Here is a 25,038-nt window from a genome sequence, read left to right as displayed (position 1 = left end):
CAGTTTTGCAAACTAAGTATAAATGAGTATAACCACAAAATGAGAGTAATATAACAATAACTACAATTTATGGATCCAGCTGTTTGTCAAGTACTGCAAAAAAAAAGAAAATCAAAAAAAAATTTGGCACATTTTTTACTGTATTTGTAGCAGATTTTTTAGCCTTCTATCTGAGTTATTAAATGGCTGAAGTGAGATTTAAATTTTTTTTAATGTTTATTTATTTTTGAGAGAGAATGAAAGAGCACTAGCAGGGGAGAGGCAGAGAGAGAGGAAGACACAGAATGCGAAGCAGGCTCCAGGCTCTGAGATGTCAGCACAGAGCCAGATGTGGAGTTCAAACCCACAAACCATGAGATCATGACCTGATCATTACTCTCAGCTTAACCAACTGAACCACCCAGGTGCCCCTAAAGTAAGATTTAGAACAAGTTTCCCCAACGCAATTAACCTACCTTTTCTCTACAACTGTGACTTTAAATTTTCTTAAATTCAGACAGTAGAAGGAACTCTTTCTCTAATGTAAATTTATACAAATATATAATATATGGAGCATAGAAAATGGAGTTACTCCAATTGAAGCAGATAATGGAGATCTAGACACTTCTATATTAGGAATCCTTTTATCTGTTGTAAGTGGCCCTTTGGAATGAATATAGAAACTCTAATGCTCTAGAAAATTTGTTTTCAACATTTCTGATCTTATACTACCTACTCCATTTTTCTTACTGTAAAGATTATGTATAGGCAATTTTCAACATTAAAAAATAATCTGTATTGCAGTGTTTAAGCATTTCTTCTCAATTTTCTTCTATAATATCTACAAAGTCCCACCAAAACTTGAGAAATTTCTGATTAACAATAAAAGCCTCATTTGTTAGAATCTGAGAAAAAATATACTACTATCAAGTTGAATGGAGCTCATCTGAGACTAACAATTGATATCTAACATATATTTTTTCAAGTAATAATGAACAAAATCCAGTGACTTGGAGATATTTATCTTTCCTCAAATTTAATTTCTTCTTGTTCATCTTATGATTATAAGACTCAAATGGCAAATTTCTGAATCTCCCTTCCAATGTACTAATCCTCCTTTTGAAAAATCCAGAGAACTGCTCTTCTTTATTACATTAGTAAATGAAAACAGACACTAAAATATAAAAAGCCTAGGAGCTACTGAAAACAAAGACAGCTTTTAATCTAGAACACAACTAGTTGCCTCTCTTCCAAGCTCAGTGCAGAGTAAACAGGCTAAAAACCTCAGATCCCAATTTATCACTGAGGAAGGAAAGAGTTAGACCAAACATGTAATGATTCAACTTCTCTGGGGGCTGCCTGAGGAACTTTTATCTGCCTCATTTATCTATGAGCACTGATAGGATCCAGAATACTCTAGATGTTTGTAGGCTGCTAAGAAAAAGGAAGCAGGTTGAACCAGCACAGAGGTTTAATTAAGAGGTTCAGAATCTCTGGTTGCATTTATTGGTGAGAGTGTTCTCCTGTATGAGGCCAGGCATGAGGACTAGGAGAGATGGCTATTTTGTTTAATGTACAGACACCAAAATAGAGAATCAAGGAAAATGAAGAAACAGAGAAACATGTTCTAAGCAAAGGAACAAAATAAGTCTCCAGAAACTGACCCTAATTAAAGAGAGATATATGATATACCTTTCACACTATTCAAAATAACCAACATAAAGATGATCATCAAGGTTGAAACAATGCATGAACAAAGTGAAAATTTCAACAAAGAGAAAATATTAAAAATCACCAAACAGAAATCAAAGGCTCAAGGTACAATTGAACTGAAAAATTCATTAGAGGGCTTCAGCATCATACTAGATCAAGCAGAAGATAGGAATACAAACTCAAAGACAGTTCATTGGCAATTATTCAGTCAGAGAAGCAAAAGAAAAAGGAAAAATAATGAAGATAGTTTAAGGGCCTCATGAAACATCTGCAAATGAGTCAATATAAGCATTACAAAAGTTCCACAAGACACAGAGAAAGGACCAGATAATTATTCAAAGAAATAGTGGCTAAAAATGTCTCAGACTGGGGAAGGAAATGGAAATCAGATTAAGGAAGTCCAAAAGATCCTTCCAAAAAAATGGATCCAAAACATTCACAAGACACATCATAATCAAACTGTCAAAAGTCAAACACAAAGAGAATTTTGAAAGCAGTAAGAGAAAAATGACTTGTCACACATACAAGTGAACCCTCACAAAACTGTCAGCAGGTTTTTCAACAGAAACCTTACAAGCCAGAAGGGAGTGGGATGATAAATTCAAAGTGCTAGGAGAAAAAAATTATTGATATTTCAGTAGAAGAAAATGGTGATGTAGGAGAAGACAGCTTCCCTGTTTTCTCACAAAAATCAATGATTGGACAGCTATCCATGAACAAAAACGTCTAGAGTCCACTTAGGAAAATTTAGCAAAACATTATAATAAAAAAAAAAACAGAATAATAGCACAAGAAGAGAAAGAAGACAATTGAATTTTGCCTGAGTTTTCATATCCCCCAAGTGGCATTTTTCAATTCCAAGAAGCAGCTTCCCAGAAAGAAAGAGTTTCACTTGCCAAGAACGAGCAGAGTGGGTGACCAGCTTTGCCAGCCTCCTGGGGTACTGTGGGAGGGTCCTGCTTTGGTTTCGCCCTACCCAGACCAGCAAAACTAAAACATCTAGTGCTGACTTGAAACAAGAAAGAAAAGCAGAGGCTATTAGCATAGATGCAGGATAAGCATAAGCAATTGCAGTTCACAAGTCTTACTCTGCAGATAAACTCAGTAGATTGTACCACTGGCAAAGCCAAAGGCCAGCACATTTGCTGTGGATCTCCAATAGATCTCACCAGCTTTCTTGCCACAGGTATTTGAATTCACTGATGCCAGCCACTTGAGTCTCTTCTCACTCCCTCCACTCCCCCAAACACCCCTGTTAGAGTCTAGGACCACACTAGCAACCATCCAAGGTACTATGGTTGGACAAGTGTAAGATACAAGCCACTTGAATCCCTCCCTGCCACCTTCAGACCCTAGGAGACATGACCATAGCCATCTCTGGCTTATGCAGCTGCACAAGAACAAGATGTCCGCCTAGGCAACAGGAAACTATAAAACATCCATAAAATAATTAATAAAGTGGCATTAGTAAGTCCTTCTCTATCACTAACTATAGTATAAGTAAATGAATTAATTTTCCATCTAAAGGAGTAGAATGGCTACATGGACTTTTTTTTTTAAATACACAACTATATAGGTATTTCAGGCTTAAGGATTCACGCAAATTCAAAGGGAAGGGACAGAAAAAGATATTCTATGGAGATGGAAACTAAGACAGCAAGGGTAGGTATACTTATATCATAAAAAATAGACTTTAAGCCAAAAATTGTATAAACAAAGAAAGCCATTTTATAATCATAAAGGGTCAATTCATCAAGAGGATATAACAATAGTAAAAATACGTATGTACACAACACCAGAGTACTTATATGTATTAAGCAAATAGTAACATATCTGAAGGGAAAAATAGGTAATACAATGATAGCAGAGGACTTCAATCATCACTTTTAAAAATGGATAGATTATCCAGATAGAAAGATCACAAAACAAGCCTTAACAAATGTAAGGATATTGAAATATCACAAAGATATTTTTCCAACCCCAATGGTATGAAACTAGAAATCAATAAAAGGGAAAAAAACTGAAAATTACACAATATGTAGAAATTAAACAACACACTCTTGAATAACCAATGGGTCAAAGAAGATGTCCAATGAGAAGTTAAAAACTATTTTGAAACAAATGAAAATGGAAACACAACATACCAAAACTTACGAGATGTAGTAGAAACAGTTCTAAGAGGAAAGTTTATACATCAAATGCCTACATCAAGAAACAAAAATAATCACACACACACACACAAAACTAACTTTTCATATCATGGAACTATAAAAAAGAACAAATTAAGTCCAAAGTTAGCACAAGAAAGAAGATAACAAAGATCAAACAGAAATAAATATGCAGACCAGAACAACAAAAAATGAATGAAACAACAAATTTGTTTTTTTTTTAAAAAGGAATAAAGAAAATTAACAAATCTTTAGCTAGACTGAGGAACAAGAGACATCAACTAAAATCAAAGATCAAAAAGAAGACATTACAACTGACATCACAGAAACACAAGGAATCAGAGAGACTATTATGAACAACTATACACCAAAAACTGCATAACCTAGAAAAAATGGATAAGTTCCTAAAACATACAATCTACCAACAGCGAATTATAAAAAAAAATAGAAAATCTGAGTAGATCTACAACTAGAAAGAAGATTGGATCAGTTATCAAAAACCTCCCAACAAAGGAAAGTACAGATTGTTTCATTGGTTAATTCTACTTAAAATTTAACGAATCAATGTCAATCCTTCTCAGAGTCTTCCAAAATTTTGAAGAACAGATAACACTCTCAAACTCATTTTACAAGTATTATCCTGATACCAAAGCTAGATAAGGATGCTACAAGAGGAGAAAATTACAGGCCAACAAAATATTAGCACAACAAAATACTAGCACAATAAATTCAACAGCACCTAAAAAGGATCTTACATCATGATCAAGTGAGATTTATCACTGAGATACAAAGATGGTTCAACATATACAAATCAATAGATGTGATGTAACACATTAATAGAATAAAAGATAAAAAATCATATGATCATCTCAATACATTCAAAAAAACCCACATTTGACAAAATCCAACATCCTTTCATGATAAAAACTCTCAACAAATTGGGTATCGACTGAACGTACCTCAATATAATAAAGAGTATATGTGGCAGGCCCACAGTTAATATCCTAATCAATAATAAAAAGTTAAAAGCTTTCTTGCTAAAATCAAGAACAAGATAAGGGTGTCACTCTACCCACACCTATTTAACAGTAATGGAAGTCCCATCAAGATCAATCAGGCAAGAAAAAGTAATAAATGTTACCCAAATTGGAAAGGAAGCAGTAAAATTATGTTTGCAGATGATATAATCTTATATATAGAAAGTCCTAAAGATGCCACAAATAAACTGTTAGAAATAATAAATTAACTCAGTAAAGTTACAGGATACAAAATGAACATACAAAAATCAGTTATGTTTTTATACACTAACAACAAAGTGTCACAAAAATACCATTTGTAATAGCATAAAAAGTAAAAAAATACTTAGGAATAATGTAACCAAGGAGTTTAAAGATCTGTACATGGAAAATTATAAGACAATGATGTAAAAACTTGAAGAAGATACAAATAGCAAGATATCCCATGTTTATGAATTGGAAAAATTAATAATGTTTAAATGTCTATTATACCTAAAGTGATCTATTGATTCAATGTAATCCTTATCAAATCCCAAAGGCATTTTTCACAAAATAGAAAAATTAGTCCTTAAATTTGCATGGAACCATGGAAGACCCCAAGTAGCCAAAGAAATCCTGAGAAAGAACAACAAAGCTAGAGGCATCACATTTCCTAATTTCAAAAGATATTACAAAGCTATAGTAATCAGAACAGTATGGTTATAGTATACAAACAGACATATAGACAAAGGCAACAGAAAAGCGAGCCCAGAAATGAACTTTTGCATATATGATCAACTAATCCTTGATAAGGACACCAACAACACTTAATGGGGAAAGGATATTGTCTTCTAATAAATATTTTAGGAAAACTGGATAGGTACATACAAAAGAATGAAATTGCAGCCATATCTTACCCTACTCACACACACACAAAAATGAAGACTTAAATCTAACACCTAAAACCATGAAACTCCTAAATCATAGGGAAGATGCTCTCTGACACTAGTCTTTGCAATGGTTCTTTTAGATACGATACCACATGTAACCAAAATAAACTAGTGGAACTATATCAAACTGAAGAGCTTCTTTACAGGAGAAGAAACAATAGAAAAATGAAAAGGCAATTAATGGAATGGGAGAAAATATGTGCAAACCATCTATCTAATAAGTGGATAATATAAAAAATATATAAGGAACTCATACAACTCAATAGAAAAAAAAAAGTTGAGCAAAAAATGGGCAGAGGGCTTGAATACACATTTTTCCAAAAAAGGTATACAAATGGTGAACAAGTAGAAAAGGTGCTCAACAATCCCCCCTACCAGGGAAATGCAAATCAAAACCACAATGAGATATCACCTCACATCCCTTAGAATGGCTAACATCAAAAAGACAAGAGATAACAAATGTTGGTAAAGATGTGGATAAAAGGGAACTACTGTGCACTGTTGGTGGGGGTATAATTTGGTACAGCCTTATGGAAAAGTGTATGGACATTCCTCAAAAACTAAAAATCGAACTACCATATGTAGCAATTCCACTTCTGGGTATAGATCTGAAGGAAATGGATTACTACTTTGAAGAGACATCTGTACTCCACTGTCTCTATGGCATCATTCACCGTAGTCAGGACATAGGACAACCCAAGTATCTATCAAAGGAAGAACAGATTAAGTTGTGGTTTGCGTGCATAACAATGAAATAATATTCCACCATTAAAAAAAAAAAGAAGGAATTCCTGCCATTTCTGAAAACATGGATAGACCCTGAAAGCATTATGTTAAGTGTAATAAGTCAGACAAAGAAAGATAAATACTGTATGTTCTCACTTACATGTGGAATCATAAACAGCTGAACTGATTGAGATAGAGTAAAATGATGGTTGCCAGGGGCTTGGTGGGGGGGAGAGGGGAATAGAAGACATAGAAAGAAATTGGGTAAAAGGTATAAACCTTTTATTAAAAAATGAAAAAAATTCTGGAGAGCTTATATACTGCATGGTGACTATAGTTAACAATACAGTATGATTACTTGAAGGCTGCTAAGAAAGTAAATCTTAACCATAATCATCACACACACACAAATGGTAACTACGTGAGGTAATGGCATCATTTATTGCCACCTCATTGTGGCAATCATTTATAATACATACATATGTCAATTATATATGAACAAAGCAGAAAATCATATTAAAAATACTTGTATTATTAAATTTCAATTAATTTCAGTAGAATTTGCTTTTTTAAAGAGAGGTATATTTAAAATTTTCTGTAATATTTAAATGAAGGATTTTTAAAAAGTTAAATTTATTGTAGTTTCTTCTATCCTATTTTAAAATATTCTCATATAAGTCTCAATTTTAAATTCCAGAAAATAATGTGTTGCTTCATGTAAACCTTAAAAATGTTCATGTTTGGGGCGCCTGGGTGGCGCAGTTGGTTAAGCGTCCGACTTCAGCCAGGTCACGATCTCATGGTCCGTGAGTTCGAGCCCCGCGTCAGGCTCTGGGCTGATGGCTCGGAGCCTGGAGCCTGTTTCCGATTCTGTGTCTCCCTCTCTCTCTGCCCCTCCCCCGTTCATGCTCTGTCTCTGTCTGTCCCATAAATAAATAAAAACGTTGAAAAAAAAAAAACTTAAAAAAAAAAATGTTCATGTTTACTGAGAAGACTTACTCAACAAGAGAACATTAATCAGTCAATAAAACCTGCTATTGTGAAAGGGCATATACATATTCTCACTAAACTAAGTTAATAAGTATGTCTTTATTCATGGATAAAGATTAGTGATCTAATCATGGGAAGAAAATCTTAGAATTATCCATTTTGTTGATTTATACAATAAGCATTTATTAATATGCTCCTATATGCCAGATTCTGTTGTTGAAGCCCTAATAATATAAAGGTAAATAAGTCTCGTCCTTATAGAGTTCAGAATCTGCTACTGGGAGTTCTTGATTGAAGCCATAAGTGAGTTTTTGTGGATTAACAAACCATTTAAAATTGTATACATGTTTTTTTTACATGAACATACATGCACAATTTTCCCCTTTAGGGTCCCTAGCTTTCATTATATCTTTAAAAGGATCAGTGACAGTGAACCAATAAATATCAACAACTAGAAGGAGTAAAAATGACACAGATTAGTTTATAATTGAAATATAGTGAGTAATGTTCCAATGACAATTCTGACCACACCCCCATCCAGAAAATAAGTAAATAAAATAGAGAGAGAACACTAATTGTGCCTGGGACACTCAGGAGACTGTTTACACAAGAATAAAAATAGTGAGCAGACTTTGCAAATATGGCTGTGTAACTTAAGAGAGCTATTGTAATAGATATTATTGTTAGTACCACCTATATTGGATAGGTTAGATCCATGAACATGTGACACTGAAAACCTATAACTAATGATGGCACAAATCATACACATTTAAGTGTTTTTTAAATGTAACATAATATTGCAATCTTAAAACAATGTTATAAATTTCTAAAATAATCTTTTTCTGTAAAAAATAAAAGTAAAATATTTAGGCAAACATGTTCTCAAGAGTTACCAACTGAAACTTATTAAAGTCAATAGAGAAAGAAAGAAGTACCAAATTAAAAACTAAGAGCAAATAATAATAAATGGACCTATAATTTACTGGTCTATCAGATTAAAAATAACTTTTCCTTTAAAGAAGGAAAACTTTGAAAGAAAATTACTTTTTCAAAAAACTTTTCAACTATTAAAGAAAACAATAGGAAGACAAAATAATATTATACACTCAGTTCTCAACAGAAAAATTACCCTGAAGTGCAGTATGTGTGTGTGTGTGTGTGTGTGTGTATATATATATATATATATATATATATATATATATATATATATACACATATATATATATTCAAACAATACCTGAAAAAACATCATTATCAAACCCATAAATGTTTTCATTTGGCATAGAAAATACTATGAAGAAGTATAAATATAATTTATAAAATCTTAATGAAAGAAAAAGGAAGATTTTTAAATACTAGAAAGATTAGTAGATACATTTTCTATGATAAATGCATCACAAAATAAAAGGGTATCATTACATTTACTGACATTATTATTTGTAAATACCACTAAAATCAGTTTTAAAAAGTAGGGGAAAAGGATTCAGCTAAAGATTTAATATGATAATATATCAAACTATGAACAGCTATACCATCTAACTTATCAAGACTGATAGCTTACTGATCAACACTTACTTTAAGACCCTTCCTCACTGTGCCTAATAACCCAAAGTAAACAAGTCATAAACTTTGCCCAATCCCAGCCAGTTTCCCGTTTGTAAGACTTGTCTTACGTCACAGAGCTCAGGTCCTAAAACATCAGAAGTCCTTTGATTTGCATCTCCTGAAACACTATTAAGACTGCTTAGCAGATTCTCCCTTTCCAAAGTAAATAGAATTAGCATTGCTTAATCAGTAGGAATTAGCAGTGGTCTTCTGGGGGAATCAACAGCCAACAAATAAAATAACAACTCTTTCATTATTCACTTTCTTTTCTTTTTCTTTTTTTCCCTGATGTTGCATTATGAATCTGCTTTGACAGAATGCCTAAAAATTATTTAGATCATGACATTTTAAATAAGTAGAAAGCATACATTCAATAAAAGTGAACTTGTCATTAACTAACCCAAAAAACAACATTCACTATGGTTTGGCCCGAGTATTAACTCTTAAATTACTTGCTATAAGCCACTATAAAATATTTCACTTTTAATAGTGAGTAGAGTACAAATGGGGGACCTATTCATCCTAGATTGGGAATTAAGGCCAATCGTGAACACAATTTTTAAAACTTGAAGGTTTACTTAAGCATTCTTCTTGTAATCAGAAGGCCCACAGCTTAAGAGTCCTTTATTTATTATGAATCTAGACTACAGCATCTATACTTATTAAAAAAAGATAAAAGATCCAAACCTGATTTTACTGGAGCAACAGGGCTATCTTCTGAGCCTTCTAATAAATCCATGATTGCAATAAATATTTGGAAATTTCCATTTGTGTATGTAAACAACTAAGTCTTTAAGTTTCAGGGATGTAAAAAATTATATATATAACAGTGCTTAGTGGACATTTATAGATAAATTGACAAATAATTCTTAATTCAGTCTTTAAAAACTGTCAGACTGTATTTTAAAAAATGCCTCCTTCGATTTTAATAGCTAGTAATATGAATAAAACATATGTAAAGGACTTTAATGTAGACATTTTCAGTACTTTCTGGAAATTATTCTAGTCTTTTGTTACTGATAAAAGAAATTATCATTGACAAACCTCATATGTAGCTGGACCAGGAGTAATCTCTTTGGAATCTTTAAAACGCTTTGATGCCTTAACAAATAAGGGTATGGAGCAAGATTTCCTTAAAACAGGATTGTATGCTGCAGGTCCTAAAAGAAAACAAGTACAGAAAATAATAAAATATTTTAAAATTATTGATTTGGGTCATATAATTACTATTCTTAGATTCATGCTCTTAATATGTAATTTTAGCATCAAACAATCTTGGACTCATTCTTTTTGAATGCTTAAAATCATTCAGTTTAGGGCTTTGAAATATAATAAGCACAAAAAAGTGATATTTGCTTATCTAATAATTAAATGTAATATAGAAGTATTTTCCCAAAAAAGCAAATAGTACCCCCTCAAGATAAATATACATCATGAAAAAGAAATACCCGACTTCTTTATTTTCTAAAAATGCATCCATATGCTCAGTGAAGATGTAGGGCTTGAAGTGCATTTGGAAATATGAATAAGACTTAAAGAAGCAAAAAGGTAGTTTAACAGCATTCTGGGCACTAAACATGATGGAAGCCAAGATACAAAGACGGAATTCACATGAAACAATTAGATATAATAAACAGACTGGTTGAATGGAATAGGGCCTAATCCTAAATGAGAATTTTGTACTAGAGTCAATAGGTTTCAGACTGTATTACAAAGTGTCCCAGAATTCCAGAGAAGTGCCTAGGGAACACTGTATAGGTGAAGTCCAAGTAGAAGGAGGCTGAATTATTTTCATTCAAAACATCTCTAGATTTACTTTTCTTTGTTTGGGTCGCAGGTTAAAAAAAAATTAACTAAAATTGTCTGATATAAATATTTTTAAATAAGCATTTGGAAACTACTTCCACAGGTAGTGGATAGCTCTTGAAGGTTTTAGACTAAAGGAGATTCATAAAGAAAGAAGTAGTTTAAGAAATAAACTTCAGCAGTACTTTATAGGATGGCCGACTTGCTTTGTTTTAAGGACGCTAATAAGGAGTTTACTAACATTGGTAAAGGAAAGGAAGAACAACTCCAATATTTTCTAATAGATGCAACAAATATTTAGTATGTTTAGTGGCTGGAAGAAGATAAAAATAAAAAATGGCTAATGAAAAGGCAATACTGTGGGGCACCTAGGTAGCTCAGTCGCTTAAGCATTCAACTCTTGATCTCAGCTCTAGTCATGATCTCACAGTTCATGGTTTTGAGCTCCACATCAGGTTCTCTGCTGTCAATGCAAAGCCCACTTTGGATCCTCTTTTCATCCCCCTCTCCCTGCTTCTTTCTCTCTCTCTCGCAAAAAAAAAAAAAAAAAAGGCAATACTGTGACAAAAAAAAAAAAAAAAACCACAGTAGAAAGATACCATTGAAGAGGAACATCATGTGTTTGGTTTTGAACCAGTTATGTTTGAAAAGACGGCAGGATATCCAATAGAAATGTTCAGAAGACAAGTGAAGATACACAATTGAAGCTCATGAGAAAGCTGTCCTGGAGAAAAGGAAAGGAGTTATTCACGTAGAGGCAATAGTTGAGGTATCTCTAAATGAAAGAGTGTGGAGAGAGAAAATTAAATAATTGAGGACTGAAACAAGGGGATGCTGCATATAGGAAAAGAGGAGGAGAATCAAAGAAGGAAATAGTCTAGTGAGTGGAATATGGCTAGCACATCATAGGGAGAAGATTTCTTTTCTCCATCCACATGTTAACGAAAATGTACTGTCTGCCATTTGTCAAGCCTGTATTTCCAGAGAGTGCTAGAGGTCTACTATATCAAAGTTTTAAGAGGAGACTTCAAAGAGAGGTCACAGTGGAGCATATAGAAAAGTGGTGATGAATGAAACCAAATTAGAGGGCATTAAACAGATAATGTGGGGAGAGGAAACAAAAACGTGAGCACCGAATATTATGTTCACTGAACATAAACAATGAAATACATATAAAGATATTAATAGAATACAAAATTAATACCTCTGTCTCCCTACTACACATGCAACTGAAAATCACCTACTTTGAAGAATAGATTCCTCCAGATGTTTTCAAATCTAAAATATTTTTAGAATTGACAAATTCATATGAAACATTTTTAAGGCTTTAGCTTCATTAACTAGGACTCGTCAAAATTTACAATAAGAGATGACATTTGACTCTAGTTCAATCATTCTAAAGTCAATTCAATTCATAGGATAAATATCCAAAATTATAAAGTCCTTGTGGGAAGCTGGTATGAACTGAATGATTGTGGCCTCCCTGCCCCATTCATATGTTAAAACCCCAATCTCCAATGTGATGGTGTTTGGAGATGAGGCCTTCAGAAAGTAATTAGGTCACAAGAGTGGAGCCCTCATGATGGGATTACTGGTTTTATGAAAAGAGACATGAGAGAATTTATTTTCTCTCTCTGTTTCTGCTGTGTATGCAGATGTCTATCTGCAAACCAGAAGGAAAGCTCTCACTAGGAATGAAATGTCACTTTGGGCATTATGATTTTGGATTTCCCAGACTCCAGCAACTGTGAGAAATAAACTTGTACTATTTAAACTACTCAGTCTATGGTATTTTTTTTATAGCAGTCAGAATTGACTAAGACAGAAGCTAAAGTGTATTGATCTGCCAAAAGACAAGTAAAGTGCTGTAGCAAGTGCCATCTTGCATCCATGACTTTGGAATAATAAATTTCTATTCATAGTGCAGAAAAACAATGTACATAGACATACATAATATCTTTAAAAATAGATAAATACAAACTAAACTACACTGGGAAAATGTGTCAGTTACTGCAGTATCAAGAAAAGAACACAAACCTATTATCAGGAACTGGGTGCATGATTCTACAGTCAATTAATTAAAAATTACAACTTTAACCATAAAGATGTATAAAGTTTAATGCAATAGATAAGACTATAAAGCAAACACTGGTTTACTGTTGTATCAGTAAATTTCATTTTCAACTACGAAATGAAATAGTCTATTCCCGGTCCTTACCAGCATGCTACAACAACTGATAAATATTTACCTTTATGGTTATAACTCATTAAAACAAAATAAAATATTCAAATGTAGCTTTAGTGGATTTCCTCTTATTGGAATTCCTTTGAGAAGCATTAAGTAAAGTCAAACTCTCAACATGCATCTTACTGCATTTTAGCACTTAGCTTGCTTTAAGCTACAGAGCATTAAAAAAAAGGGGTCTATTTTACTTGATCTTAAAATATATTTCCAATTACATATGGTACTGCTTATATGATACAGGTCAAAGATTTACATTGCTTCACCAGCTCTGATTCATGGCTGGATTATGCAGAAATTATCTTCTATTTATTTATCAAAAATGCCACATTTTAATCACAGGTCATGGAGGAAGAAAACTTCTCATTCCAAATCAAACACCTATGAAAAGTCTGCCTGAGTCATGACTATTATATAATGGGAAATTCAAGAGCAGGTGATTCTTATAATTACATATTTTCCAGCCCTATGCCAGCTTAGTCTCTATGAAATGTCAACCAATGCTACAGGGCAAAAATGGGAGAGAACAGAAACAATGAGTAATTTAAAATAAAAATAATTTTGGTACATTAGAGTGGACTCAGAAATAACTACTTCTATAAATAAAGCTACAAACCTCAGATTAAAAATGGCTGTCTTCATAACAAGCTAAAATTTATAAATCATGCACTCAAATTTGTTTATGAATACTAAGTCGTTTTTTCACATGAAGCTGATAGAAACTACTGAAAAGTAAATAATCCATGTGTGAGCATATCTTTAGGAATTAAAAAGCATCTAGGAAACTATTCATTACAATGGACCACATGACTTTAAAATGTAATTTAGAGAGTTTAGTTTTATGGAACACGTTTTCTCATGCTGATTTTATTCTCTAGGTTTACAAATGAAATAATAGCTAAAACAAGAGATTAGTACACAAGGAACTATTATCATCAATGTCAAAGCCACATTTAGGTACCAAGCTCTTCTCCTGCTTCCTAAGACTCGATTTGATTAAACGGCACTTCAGATTATTACCAAACAACTGTGGTCTATTAAACTGAGCTTATAGGTGATGAGAAAAAACAGAGAAGAGTCTCAATAATGCATAAACTTTTAACCAAAGTTCCATGTATGTTTTACCATCCTGTTAATAACGCTGTTCAAAAACAAAATGGGAACTATGTGTTTTAAGAAATAAGATCTTGGGTGCTTGGCTCAGTCGCTTAAGCATCCAACTTTGGCTCAGCCCTGTGTCAGGCTCTGTGCTGACAGCTCAGATCCTGGAGCCTGCTTCAGATTCTGTGTTCCTCTCTCTTTCTCTCTGCCCTTCCCTGGCTCATGCTCTGTCTGTCTGTCTCTTAAAAATATATAAATGTTAAAAAAAATTTTTTTAAACAGAAGTAAGACCTTAAATACTTAAGAATGATACTCTAAAATTACTATAGAGTATCTAAGAATTATTGCTAATACAGTCCCTAAGAAATGGTCTCTTATAATGAACTCCAACCTAAGTAGACTGAGTACTGCATCAACTGGAGTCTACCTAAATCATCCACATGTTAAAACATGTGTTCCTAGCATTGAGTAAGCAGTAGGACTGTCACTGTTATAACATGTAAATACAAGATCAGACAGATTTGGATTGACTGAAATATATCATCAGACAAAAAAAGTCTGTTTATCCATGTATCTCTATATGCATTCTTATAAAATTCTTACCAAAATGTGCATCCATAAGCCCTATCAAATGAAGTCTTTGAACTGATCCTGTAAAAAATATTTCACTCTCTGATAATGTAAGTACATTATACAAATTTGAATGACTTTCATCAGTCTTGAATATGTAGGTATAATACACTTTCTGTATGAATTATAGGAGCCAACTGGTAGGAAGGATGATAATCTTTCATCTTCTACCACTTTGAGTAGGTGGTATATGAAAATGTAACACATGAGTGATTCTTAATGATAAATGAACAAAGTTATCAAATAATCAATGAAATATAAAGTTATTTTCAAAGTAAATAAAATATCTCACAACTGCCCCGGCAGAGTAGCAAATTTCCTTTTCATAACTGAATTTTGGTTTTTACATCCCGCTGTTCATATTTAAACATTTGGAGTAGGAATGCCAAGAAAATTATCTAAGCAAAAACATAAAGTCTCCATATGTATTTAAAGTCCCTTTATATCACTATCATTATTTTAACTCTCACTTAAAGCTGAATTAGGAAGGTATTCCCCCAGAGACTGGCACTTATCTCTGTGAATATTATATGTAAAACTCAGGATAATGCTATGTATCTTTGTAAAGTACATTAGGTCATAGATTAAGTGATGAGGAGTTCTTTAAATATAAACACTAAATTTATTTTGAACATTTGATTAATATTAAACAAGCTAAATTCTTTAAGAAAGAAATAATAAATACGTAATGATTTAAAACATTTTAATGGCTAATAGTTACCATTTTAAAATGTAACTATTTGACATTTCTTTAACTTACTAAAAATTGTTATATTCTTAAGTGTTTGGATTTGAAACTTTCTCTGAATAGCTCTGCTATGATAAAGCTAGACTCAGAGTTTAGCATTTTCTGAAAGAAGAGCCTACATGATTAATATAGAGACAAGCGAATTAAACAAAGGTTAATATATTCATTGGCACCCTAAATGAAGAAATTTTTCCACCTTAAAACAAACATATTTTATAGATTAAGTAAAAGATAAAATGGTTCTCATGCTTTGATGCATAAATGTCACATTCACCAAAGATTAAACAAAAACCATTAGGTTAACCATCAAATATCCTAGAAAACTTCTTGCTCCTTTTCCATAAACTTAAATCTATGTCTAGATATAAATCTAGAAAAGATTTTTTTCTTCTCCTTACCAGTGTTGTCTGCTCACTCCGCTCCTGTGATCACAGGATATAATGTACATACTCTCTAATGCTGTTCCTATAACTTCATGGAATAATAATAGCAGGCTAAGAATTCAGCAGAATTCTTCCCTTGCAAACCTTCTCATCAACTACCACTAGTTAATTTTAAACAAGACAAATAACAGGGGGATTGGTTTATCTTAACAGTACTTATGTCCAAACAGTAAATGGTTTCCTCATCTGGCTTCAATGCCCATGACCCACCAGACCTGTTCACAGCCCTTCCCTAGCTTCGGATGTGTTTCTCCTTTGGCCTCTGGCTGAACTTGTTATATAGCTTGAAATAACAAGACTGAAAAACAAAGAGAATCATATTCAGCACTATATATTTTAAATGAATCTTTTCCAAAGTGTAGTTCATGGACCACAGCCATCAAAATAACCCAGATTAGTGTCAGACTATAGATTCCCTTAGATTCATAAATCATAAAATCATACTCTCTGAAAGTGGAACCAAGAAAACACAACTTTAACAAAGCCCATTGCTTTAGACCTTTTAACTATAATTTAATATGTTGCTATTAGTAAATATATCTACATATTAACTCTTTTTTCCCTCAAAAAATCTCAAGAATTCGTTATCCAGAGCAAAAACTTTCTGAAATTATGGATGAGACTATCTTTTCTCCAGAATATATCTGAATCTCTTATGCCCAGCGCCTGTTTATGGTAGAGCTTCAATCAGGGCCTCCTGAGCTGAACTAGGCCAAGCCAAAGAAAGAGTCTGTTTATAAGCCAACTAGAATCTACTCCTGAGACTTTAAGCATTCTAATTATTTTCTTTTCATTTTAATTTCTTCTCCAGTAATTGTCTATGGAAAAATGGATACCTTAAAATCCTATTTCTATTTATACTGTGAAAATGACATTTAGATGATAGATCACATAAATGTTTGTAAATACATCCAGAATAATCATTGCCTGAGAGATTAGTAGGAGACTGCAGTATTAAGATGGAAAAGAAACTTACTTTATAGTGTATATCCTTCAACACATTATGAATTCGGTTATGGCCATGTCACACTATTTCAATTTGGGGCCAAGTGTGCAAAACTTATTTCATGATCATGGAAGATGAAATTCTGTGAAGTGTAAGTATATTCTCATCTCTATTTAATCTATCATTCTCTGGAATAAATCTCAAACCTAAATTTTAATTCAAGATTTCTTATACTAGCCATGTGACCTTAATAAATTCTTTAAACCTTTTTAAGTTTCAGTTTCCTCCTTTATAAAAGGGGGTTGAAATGGTCCAGAAAAATTCCTCAAAGCTACACAATTAGTAAGGACACATCATTCAACCACTTTAAGTCCTTGGGAACCTCCCCCAAAGAAAGGAAAATAAAATTATTTAAATTTTACAGAAAACTGATTTAATAGCTGAGCTATGACGGGCTCTATGATTTTAACAACTCCTTTACTACTTTACACTCCCTTCTTAATCTTTAACTGTCTCTAGCACTTGCCAAAAATATCAAAATTGCCAAACAAATATCATCTTAATTAAATGAAGATATGCTTTCACCCGAACATGGTATTTCTCAAACAGGTGAATAAGGTCTAGGAGATGGAACAAATTGAGGTTTATATGATAAATTTAGAGATTTTTGCTCCTGGATTATTATTTGCATACCACAAGTGGGTGTAATTCTGATTTGCACCTATACTTTTAAACTTATAATAAGTACACACACATTTAAGGAAAACAAAAATATCACAATTCTAAAAATCAAATTGTCTTCATATATCCACAATCTTGACACTGCTAGTTGCCAAGGATGCCACATACTGCTACTTTCAAAACCTGTTATAAACAATAATTTTTTAAAGATCAAGAGTTAAATGATGTTGTCTTAGAATCAAACAGGCCTCGGTGCCATCTTTTGGTGAAGGCTGCCTCTCTGTGGCAGAATACAATGTGTCATGTTCTCTGAAGGACAATTTTCTCTTATTTTTTTTAAACCGGTAGAAAAGATCTGTATAATATTCATAAATACATAGATTTAAATACAGTATTTTTACTACTTCTTTCAGAATATTCTTGGATTCAGGTTTGGAAAGGTCTTGGACCCTGAGGAACTGCCTCACTCACAAGCATGTAGAACAAGGGATGAAAATAATTATTTATGCAAGTAACAGAAATCAAGTAAAATACAATTGCTCAAATAGAATGGTCATGTTTGCTGTCTTTTTTGAAAGTTAAAGTCATTATTCACTTAAACTGAGTGACCTCTGCTGGTCAGAAAGACATACTTATTAACAGATATCGAGCCTACCAGAAAGCAGCTGTTATCTTAATTTCCTGAAGGAATTACTTAAAAATACTAAGTGTACCATAAGATGATGCTTCTGACTCACTTAAAGAACAATGATACGGGAACATATCCTATTTCAAACACTGAAAGCCAAGAAGCAAATATCAAGTGGATATCTTTGAAAAGCACTGATTTAATTGTTCTCTCTTCATTAATGACTACTGTTAGTCGTAATGAAAGTAGGCTTAAAAGACCTTCTTATTATATTTAGGAAGGACATATGTTCTACAATGAATTTTTTTAAGACTTGGTACTTTTAACAATATGATAAGTGAAAAAATTAGCATGTGTGCATTTTTTTTAACAGAAAGGAACAAAATATCTCTCAATCACAAGCATGCAGCTTGTTATATCTCAAAAATAAAGGATTTACTTAATTAAGCAATATTATCACAGAAGTGACATTTACCTTATCTAGAATGGAACATACTCCCTCATCAGAAACAGTAAAAACTAATTAGAAGAAGATACCCAGAGGGCCATAGTAAACATTTCAATAACCAATATCAAGCTGCTTTGTTGTTTTCATTCAAGGCATAGGTATACCAAAAAGCATCACTGAGAAAAAACTCTGCAGATTCTTTTTTTTTTTTTGCATTTTAATGGAGGTCTAAACCTTTGGCATGAAGTATACCAATAAAAGTGCCAAAGAAAGTTGCCTGAAAAAAATTTTAGTCAAGAAAATTATTATAATTCCTCATTGCTAATTATTGTAATATCTCCTTCCCCTCTTCTTCTTCTTTTTTTTTAATCTGTTTAACAATGTCCAGAGGGAGAAAAAGAAACATATTTGGTCTCCGCCTCTGCAAATACTGAAATCTATTTATATGCAAATAAGCTATCCATTATTAGTATGAGAAGAGACTTGTGCATAAAGGGAGAAATAAATTATCACTAGAAACCATTAATGAAATCTATTTCAAAACATAACATTTTACAAGAGCCCTCATTCATGTAATATTTGTTTAAGCCTCGAGGGGAAATAGTGAGTTCTACACTTAGATGAAACCTGATACTATATTATTTCCCATGCCAATTTGTTTTGTAAAATGCATTTATTCTTTCCCTAGAAATGACTTGATAATTGTAACTCCAATGAGTCTTTTTAAGAGAACTTTATCATTGAAGTTAAAGTCCTATGTGTTTGTCATATAACTGCCAGACTTTTTAGGGGAGTTTATTTTTGCTCTGTTACAATAATTGTTATTCCCTGAGGTTTAAAAACATTAACATTCATTTTTATACTCTTATGGTAGTAACATAAAAATAAATGAGTTTTAAGAAGAAGGAACATGAGTCTTTCTGGAATAAGTTGAATTTCTATAGAGAAGAATAAAATAAGCAATAATCAATGCAGACTATAAAATAATTTCATATGCTTTCCCCATTTTCTCTATGGGTTTCTTATTTTATTTTTTATGTAAACTTTATTGTGTTTATCCATTTCTTCAAAAAGTCCAAATAGAATGTTAAATGGTATTACATTAATACATTAGAATAGAGAAAACTGGTATCTTCATCATATAAAATCATCCCATTCAAGAGGCTACCCTCTTGAGTTAGTAGAATTAGTTCCTCATTTATTCAGACCACTATCTCTGTCCATTATCAGAATTTAAAAATCCTCTTTTGCCTTCTAAGTTAATTCCTCAAAACTATTCCTTTTGGGAGATGTAATTACTTTTATTATTTTTTTTATACATGATCACTACTGGTATAGAAAAATGTTACTGATTTTTATGTCATTCTTATATCAAGCAAGTGTGCTAAAATTTCTTATTAGTTTTAATAGCTTCTGGATTTTCAAAAGTTGTTTTGCTATATGATGCTATAATCTGAAATTAAAGATAATTTTATTTATTTTAATCCCTGTAGTTCTTCTGTGTTCTCAGGTATTCTCTCCTTAGGTATCGGTCTGAACCACCTACTTTGTTAAGAAATTTGGTAATAGTGTGTATCCTTTTCTTCCTTCCTTTAAAATAATGCACAGTGTGGGTTTTAAGTTTATAACCTTTATCAAGTTAAAAAACTTACTTGTAATGATAGTTTTCTGAGCTTTTGTTTTATAAGCACACTAAGCAAATTTAACTAAGGTATCATTTCTACAGTTCTTTATTAAAGTATTTTTTTTAATGTTACAATACAGAAAAATGAAAACACCCTGAAATGCACTGCTAACTCTCTTGTCTCTGGCCTTGTTAATTTATCTTTGCTCTTAGATGACTAAGCAGTTTAAGATGAAATGCTCTGCCCATTACCCTCTACCATGCCTCATGCTGGCATTTAGGAGAGAAGAGCACATGACAGTGAGGATGTGTTATTATTGTAGTAAGGAAGTTTCAAATCAGGAATGTTGTTAAAAGAGAGAAGAAGAGAATAGTACTACTTATACTGCTGTACCCAAAGAATACCCAAAATAGTCTTTTTTTTTTTGTTTTTTTTTTAATGTATGACTGGACAGCAAAGTTCACCAGGCATATGACAGGAGCTAGCAGCATGAAAGACAAAAATCAAAATAAATTTTATAATGGGCCCTAGAGGAGAAAGAGATTGTTTAGGAAAAAATAGAACTTTAAAAATTCAATAAATAATAGATAAAACACATTTATAATGATATTGCATCTATAAAACAAAGAACAATCAAAGAAAAAGAAAGTATTCTAAGAACACATAACTGTTAGTATAGAAAATTCAATGAAATAAGAAAATAGCCAAAGGGAAAAACACACCATGCAGAATACAGAGCTAAAGGACAAAAAGAGAGAAAGAGAGAATATGATAGAAAGCTAAAGAGACATTTAAAAAAAATCTGGTAGGTCTACATCCAGAGTTTCCAGAAAGAGAAAATAGAAAACATTGAGGATTTAAAAAAATATCCTCAATGTTTCAACAAAAAGATAGTCCCCTACAAAGAGAAGAATATTCAAAATGCTATCTTGCCTTATCTGTATCAGCAAAACTGGATATTAGAAGATAATGAAGCAAAATAAGACAATGTATGAGAAAACTGAAGACATTTTGAAATATAATGTCCTGCCACCATTTCAATAAAATGAAAGTCCAGAGCTAATAATATACATCCTTCTTATAGGAAAACCAATGCACACAAAAATAGATCAACAGAGCTAAAAGAAAGAGGACCCCCATTGGGGCACCTAGGGGCCTCAGTTGGTTAAGCATCTGACTCTACATTTTGGCTTGGATAGTTATCTCAGGGTTGTGAGTTGGAGCCTTGCATTAGGCTATGCACTGACAATACAAAGCCCGCTTGAGATTCTCTTTCTCCCCCTTTCTCTGCCCTTCCCCGCTCATGCTGTTTCAGTGTCTCTCTCTCTCTCTCTCTCTCTCTCTCTCTCTCTCTCTCCCTTAAAATAAATAAATAAACTAGTAAAACTCTTGCTTTTCTAAGCATTAGAGAAATATTCCCCCAGTTTTTTTCTGCAAAATTAAAGTTTTCACAGAATTTTAGTTAATGTCGCACATATAAAGTGTTCCTTAGTCAAATAAATTTGGGGAAAGTTGGATTGAACAAAGTTAAAACAGTTTTCTTTATCACAGGTCATGACAGAGACTATGATATTCTAATTCACACATAACAAAGGACCAATATAATGTGTGCATTTTCTACCACATATGTTTGCTCATGGATTTCCCTCTTTTTCCCACTCTTCTTAGAGAGTTAATGTTTGCAAAACATACTTAGAAAAACTTTAATTTCTGGGAAGCCACCTTGGTTTCCAAATTTCTAGTGTCTATGTGTTTATTATTTTTGAGAGAGAGAGAGAGAGAGACCCCATGAGGGGCTCAAACACATGAATGGCGATATCATGACATGAACCGAAATCAAGAGTAGGATGATTAACCAATGCCCCTCTAGTGTCATTTTCAATGTACTAATTCTGAGACTGTAATTTAAACCTTAACTATAGTGTTGGCTAAAAGCACAAATGAAAGCCGAGACAAAATTACACTGAGGGCATTTTTTTTCTATTGTTATTAAAAATTCAAAGTAAATTACAGTTAAATAGTTCACATTTAAAAGCCATTTATATCATCTTTGGTTTTGGGTATTACAGAACTGTGTTTCTCAGCTTGCATAATCAGTCATCTTTAGCAATGCATAGTATTATCTAGCCAAACAATAGCTTCATCAGTTTCAGCATGTAGTATCTTCAGATAACCACAGAGTATAAACCAAAGAATTCCATCAATAGTGAATGGTTATTTTCTATGATTGGCCACAGCTGCAAGAAATATATTCATTTATATTCTCTTCAACCTCTCTATCCTCTAATCAAAAAAAAAAAAAAAAAATTAGAAACATAGTATCTATAGTCTATCTGAAATTTGTGCAATAGAATTATTATGTGGTATAGAAAACACAAATATGAACAATGAGAAAAATGAACTACTTTGAGGTCAAGAAGTTAACTTATTTATAAATATTGGTTTAAAAATGGCCTTCCAGGGGCGCCTGGGTGGCGCAGTCGGTTAAGCGTCCGACTTCAGCCAGGTCACGATCTCGCGGACCGTGAGTTCGAGCCCCGCGTCAGGCTCTGGGCTGATGGCTCGGAGCCTGGAGCCTGTTTCCGATTCTGTGTCTCCCTCTCTCTCTGCCCCTCCCCCGTTCATGCTCTGTCTCTCTCTGTCCCAAAAATAAATAAAAACGTTGAAAAAAAAATTAAAAATGGCCTTCCAGTCCATCAGTGATATTTTAACTTTAATTAGTACTTTTTTTTTTTATTTCATAAGAGGCATACACACAAAAAAAGTCACCTAAATAGGAGGTAGAAATTATTTGCTTTTAGGTTCAAGAAATTTATTGTGTGGAAGTATTTTCCAAGTTGCCATTATCTTGACAATTTATTCATTTTCTGTTGTATATGGCCAAAGTAATTTATTCATGAACCTCTCAGAGAAAAATTCAGGGTCTAATCTTGGTGAAAGGCTTACCTGACCCACGAAACAGAGTCACATGAAAATCTAAGGATACCTGCTGAAGCAGCCACCCAGAACTGAGGGGGGAAACCTGCATGAGAGAAAAGCTCAATTGGATTTATATAACCTGTTTGACCAAACTGAGTAAATCTCTCAGCAGACCCTATGGAAAGATTACAGCAGTGCTAGGTTACAGAAAAATATCCAAAATGTAAGCAAGCAAGGAAAAAAATACCTTATCCCTATAAATATCTTCTGGAGAATGTGTTAAAGAAATCTGTTGAAGGTGTATGTGTGTGTGTGTGTGTGTGTGTGTGTGTGTGTGTGTGTGTGTGTGAGAGAGAGAGAGAGAGAGAGAGAGAGAGAGAGAGAGAGAGACCGACAGACAGACCAAGACAGAGAGAAAATAGTGTATGACTTTAGACCTTAAAATCCTCATTTCATTTCTAAGGACTTGTGCCTTTGACTAATTTATGGAAAGAAAGCACCTGTTACCAAGATCAGAGGAAGATTTGATGGATGCTAGTAGACTATGGGGGAAAATAAATGACTTTGGTTACTTTGCAAATTTGGAGAATGGAATATAATCTGTGTGACTATAGTTCCTTTTGTCTTGATGATGCTACCTGGATGGGTGGTTCAGTTGGAATTTCCATATTAGATTAATGTTATCAACCATTATTGAAAGAGAAATGTGTCAGAAACTGATATTAGATATATTTTTTGTGATAATACTGTGACTTTACAAACCCTGATTTTGCGGGGAGAAGTCCTTTCCTCTCTTATATAACCCAGAACTTGAAATACTGAACAAGGTGGGTAAGGTAAACTGGACTTAGCCCATAGATGGAAGACTCGAAACCAGGCTGCCTCCACCATCATAAACAGTTGCAAGGAGTATGGCAGAGAAAGAATTTAGGTAAAAGGCCACAGCAAAAAGTACGAAAGAGACCAGCCAAGACTGATAAGATTTATCACAAGTGTCCAGAAACACATCCTTCATAAAGTCAATTCTTTTTAAAGGGGCTTTTGTTTCAGGCATGAATTGAAAGAGAGATAGTAAGAAAAGCTACTCCCTTTTTTAAGGTATAGTATTATTGTTTTGTTTATTTTTAAGATATGCATTGAAGAGTATCAAGAGCTAAGAACTCTATTTTGGTTGCATTAAGAACAATAACCATTCTTTTAGATTGATGCTGCCCAAAAGGTTAGTTTATTATCTTCCACATCTAGTATTGTGCAATTGCACAAAGTGGTTGTTTTTGATTTCAGATTAAATACACCTAGTTCCAAGCTTTAGAGAAATGTTTACATCTTGACCATTGTCTCATTTACATGGACTTCATCTTATATACACAACTAAGCAAATCTAAATTTTACATCATTATTCTGGAAGATTATGGTAAACCAAAGGTATGATCATTTGTTTCCAAACTACTCAGAGCTTGAATCACCTATTAAAGTTGATATTTCATTTTATAATGTGATATTTCATTTTACATTTCTGATCTGTACAAAATGATGTTAACAAAGATTCTCATTTTATTAAATCTTTTGTTCAATAACGTCCTAATTCATTTAGCATCTTGGTGCTCAGGGATCCAAAGGGGAAAAATAATAAAGTCCTACCTCAAGGATATACCAGTACAGTGGAAAGGGGAGATGAGACAAATGCACATATGC

At 33.0% G+C, this 25,038-nt stretch overlaps 1 protein-coding gene across 1 annotated transcript in view; it reads right to left on the bottom strand.

The window, feature by feature from the left end:
- STPG2 (sperm tail PG-rich repeat containing 2) overlaps nucleotides 1–25,038 on the bottom strand; it is a 569,016-nt gene that overhangs the window by 232,994 nt on the left and 310,984 nt on the right. The window contains exon 12 of the mRNA XM_086702910.1: nucleotides 10,171–10,286. Coding sequence (XP_086559036.1) covers nucleotides 10,171–10,286 — 116 coding nt within the window. The remainder of the gene's footprint in view (nucleotides 1–10,170; nucleotides 10,287–25,038) is intronic.

This window comes from Puma concolor, chromosome B1, assembly GCF_028749965.1.
Source record: "Puma concolor isolate L17-30 chromosome B1, mPumCon1.1.hap2, whole genome shotgun sequence".
Lineage (NCBI taxonomy): Eukaryota > Metazoa > Chordata > Mammalia > Carnivora > Felidae > Puma > Puma concolor.
The sequence above is the reverse complement of the archived record's forward strand: the minus strand, read 5'-3'. Positions and strand labels throughout refer to the sequence as shown.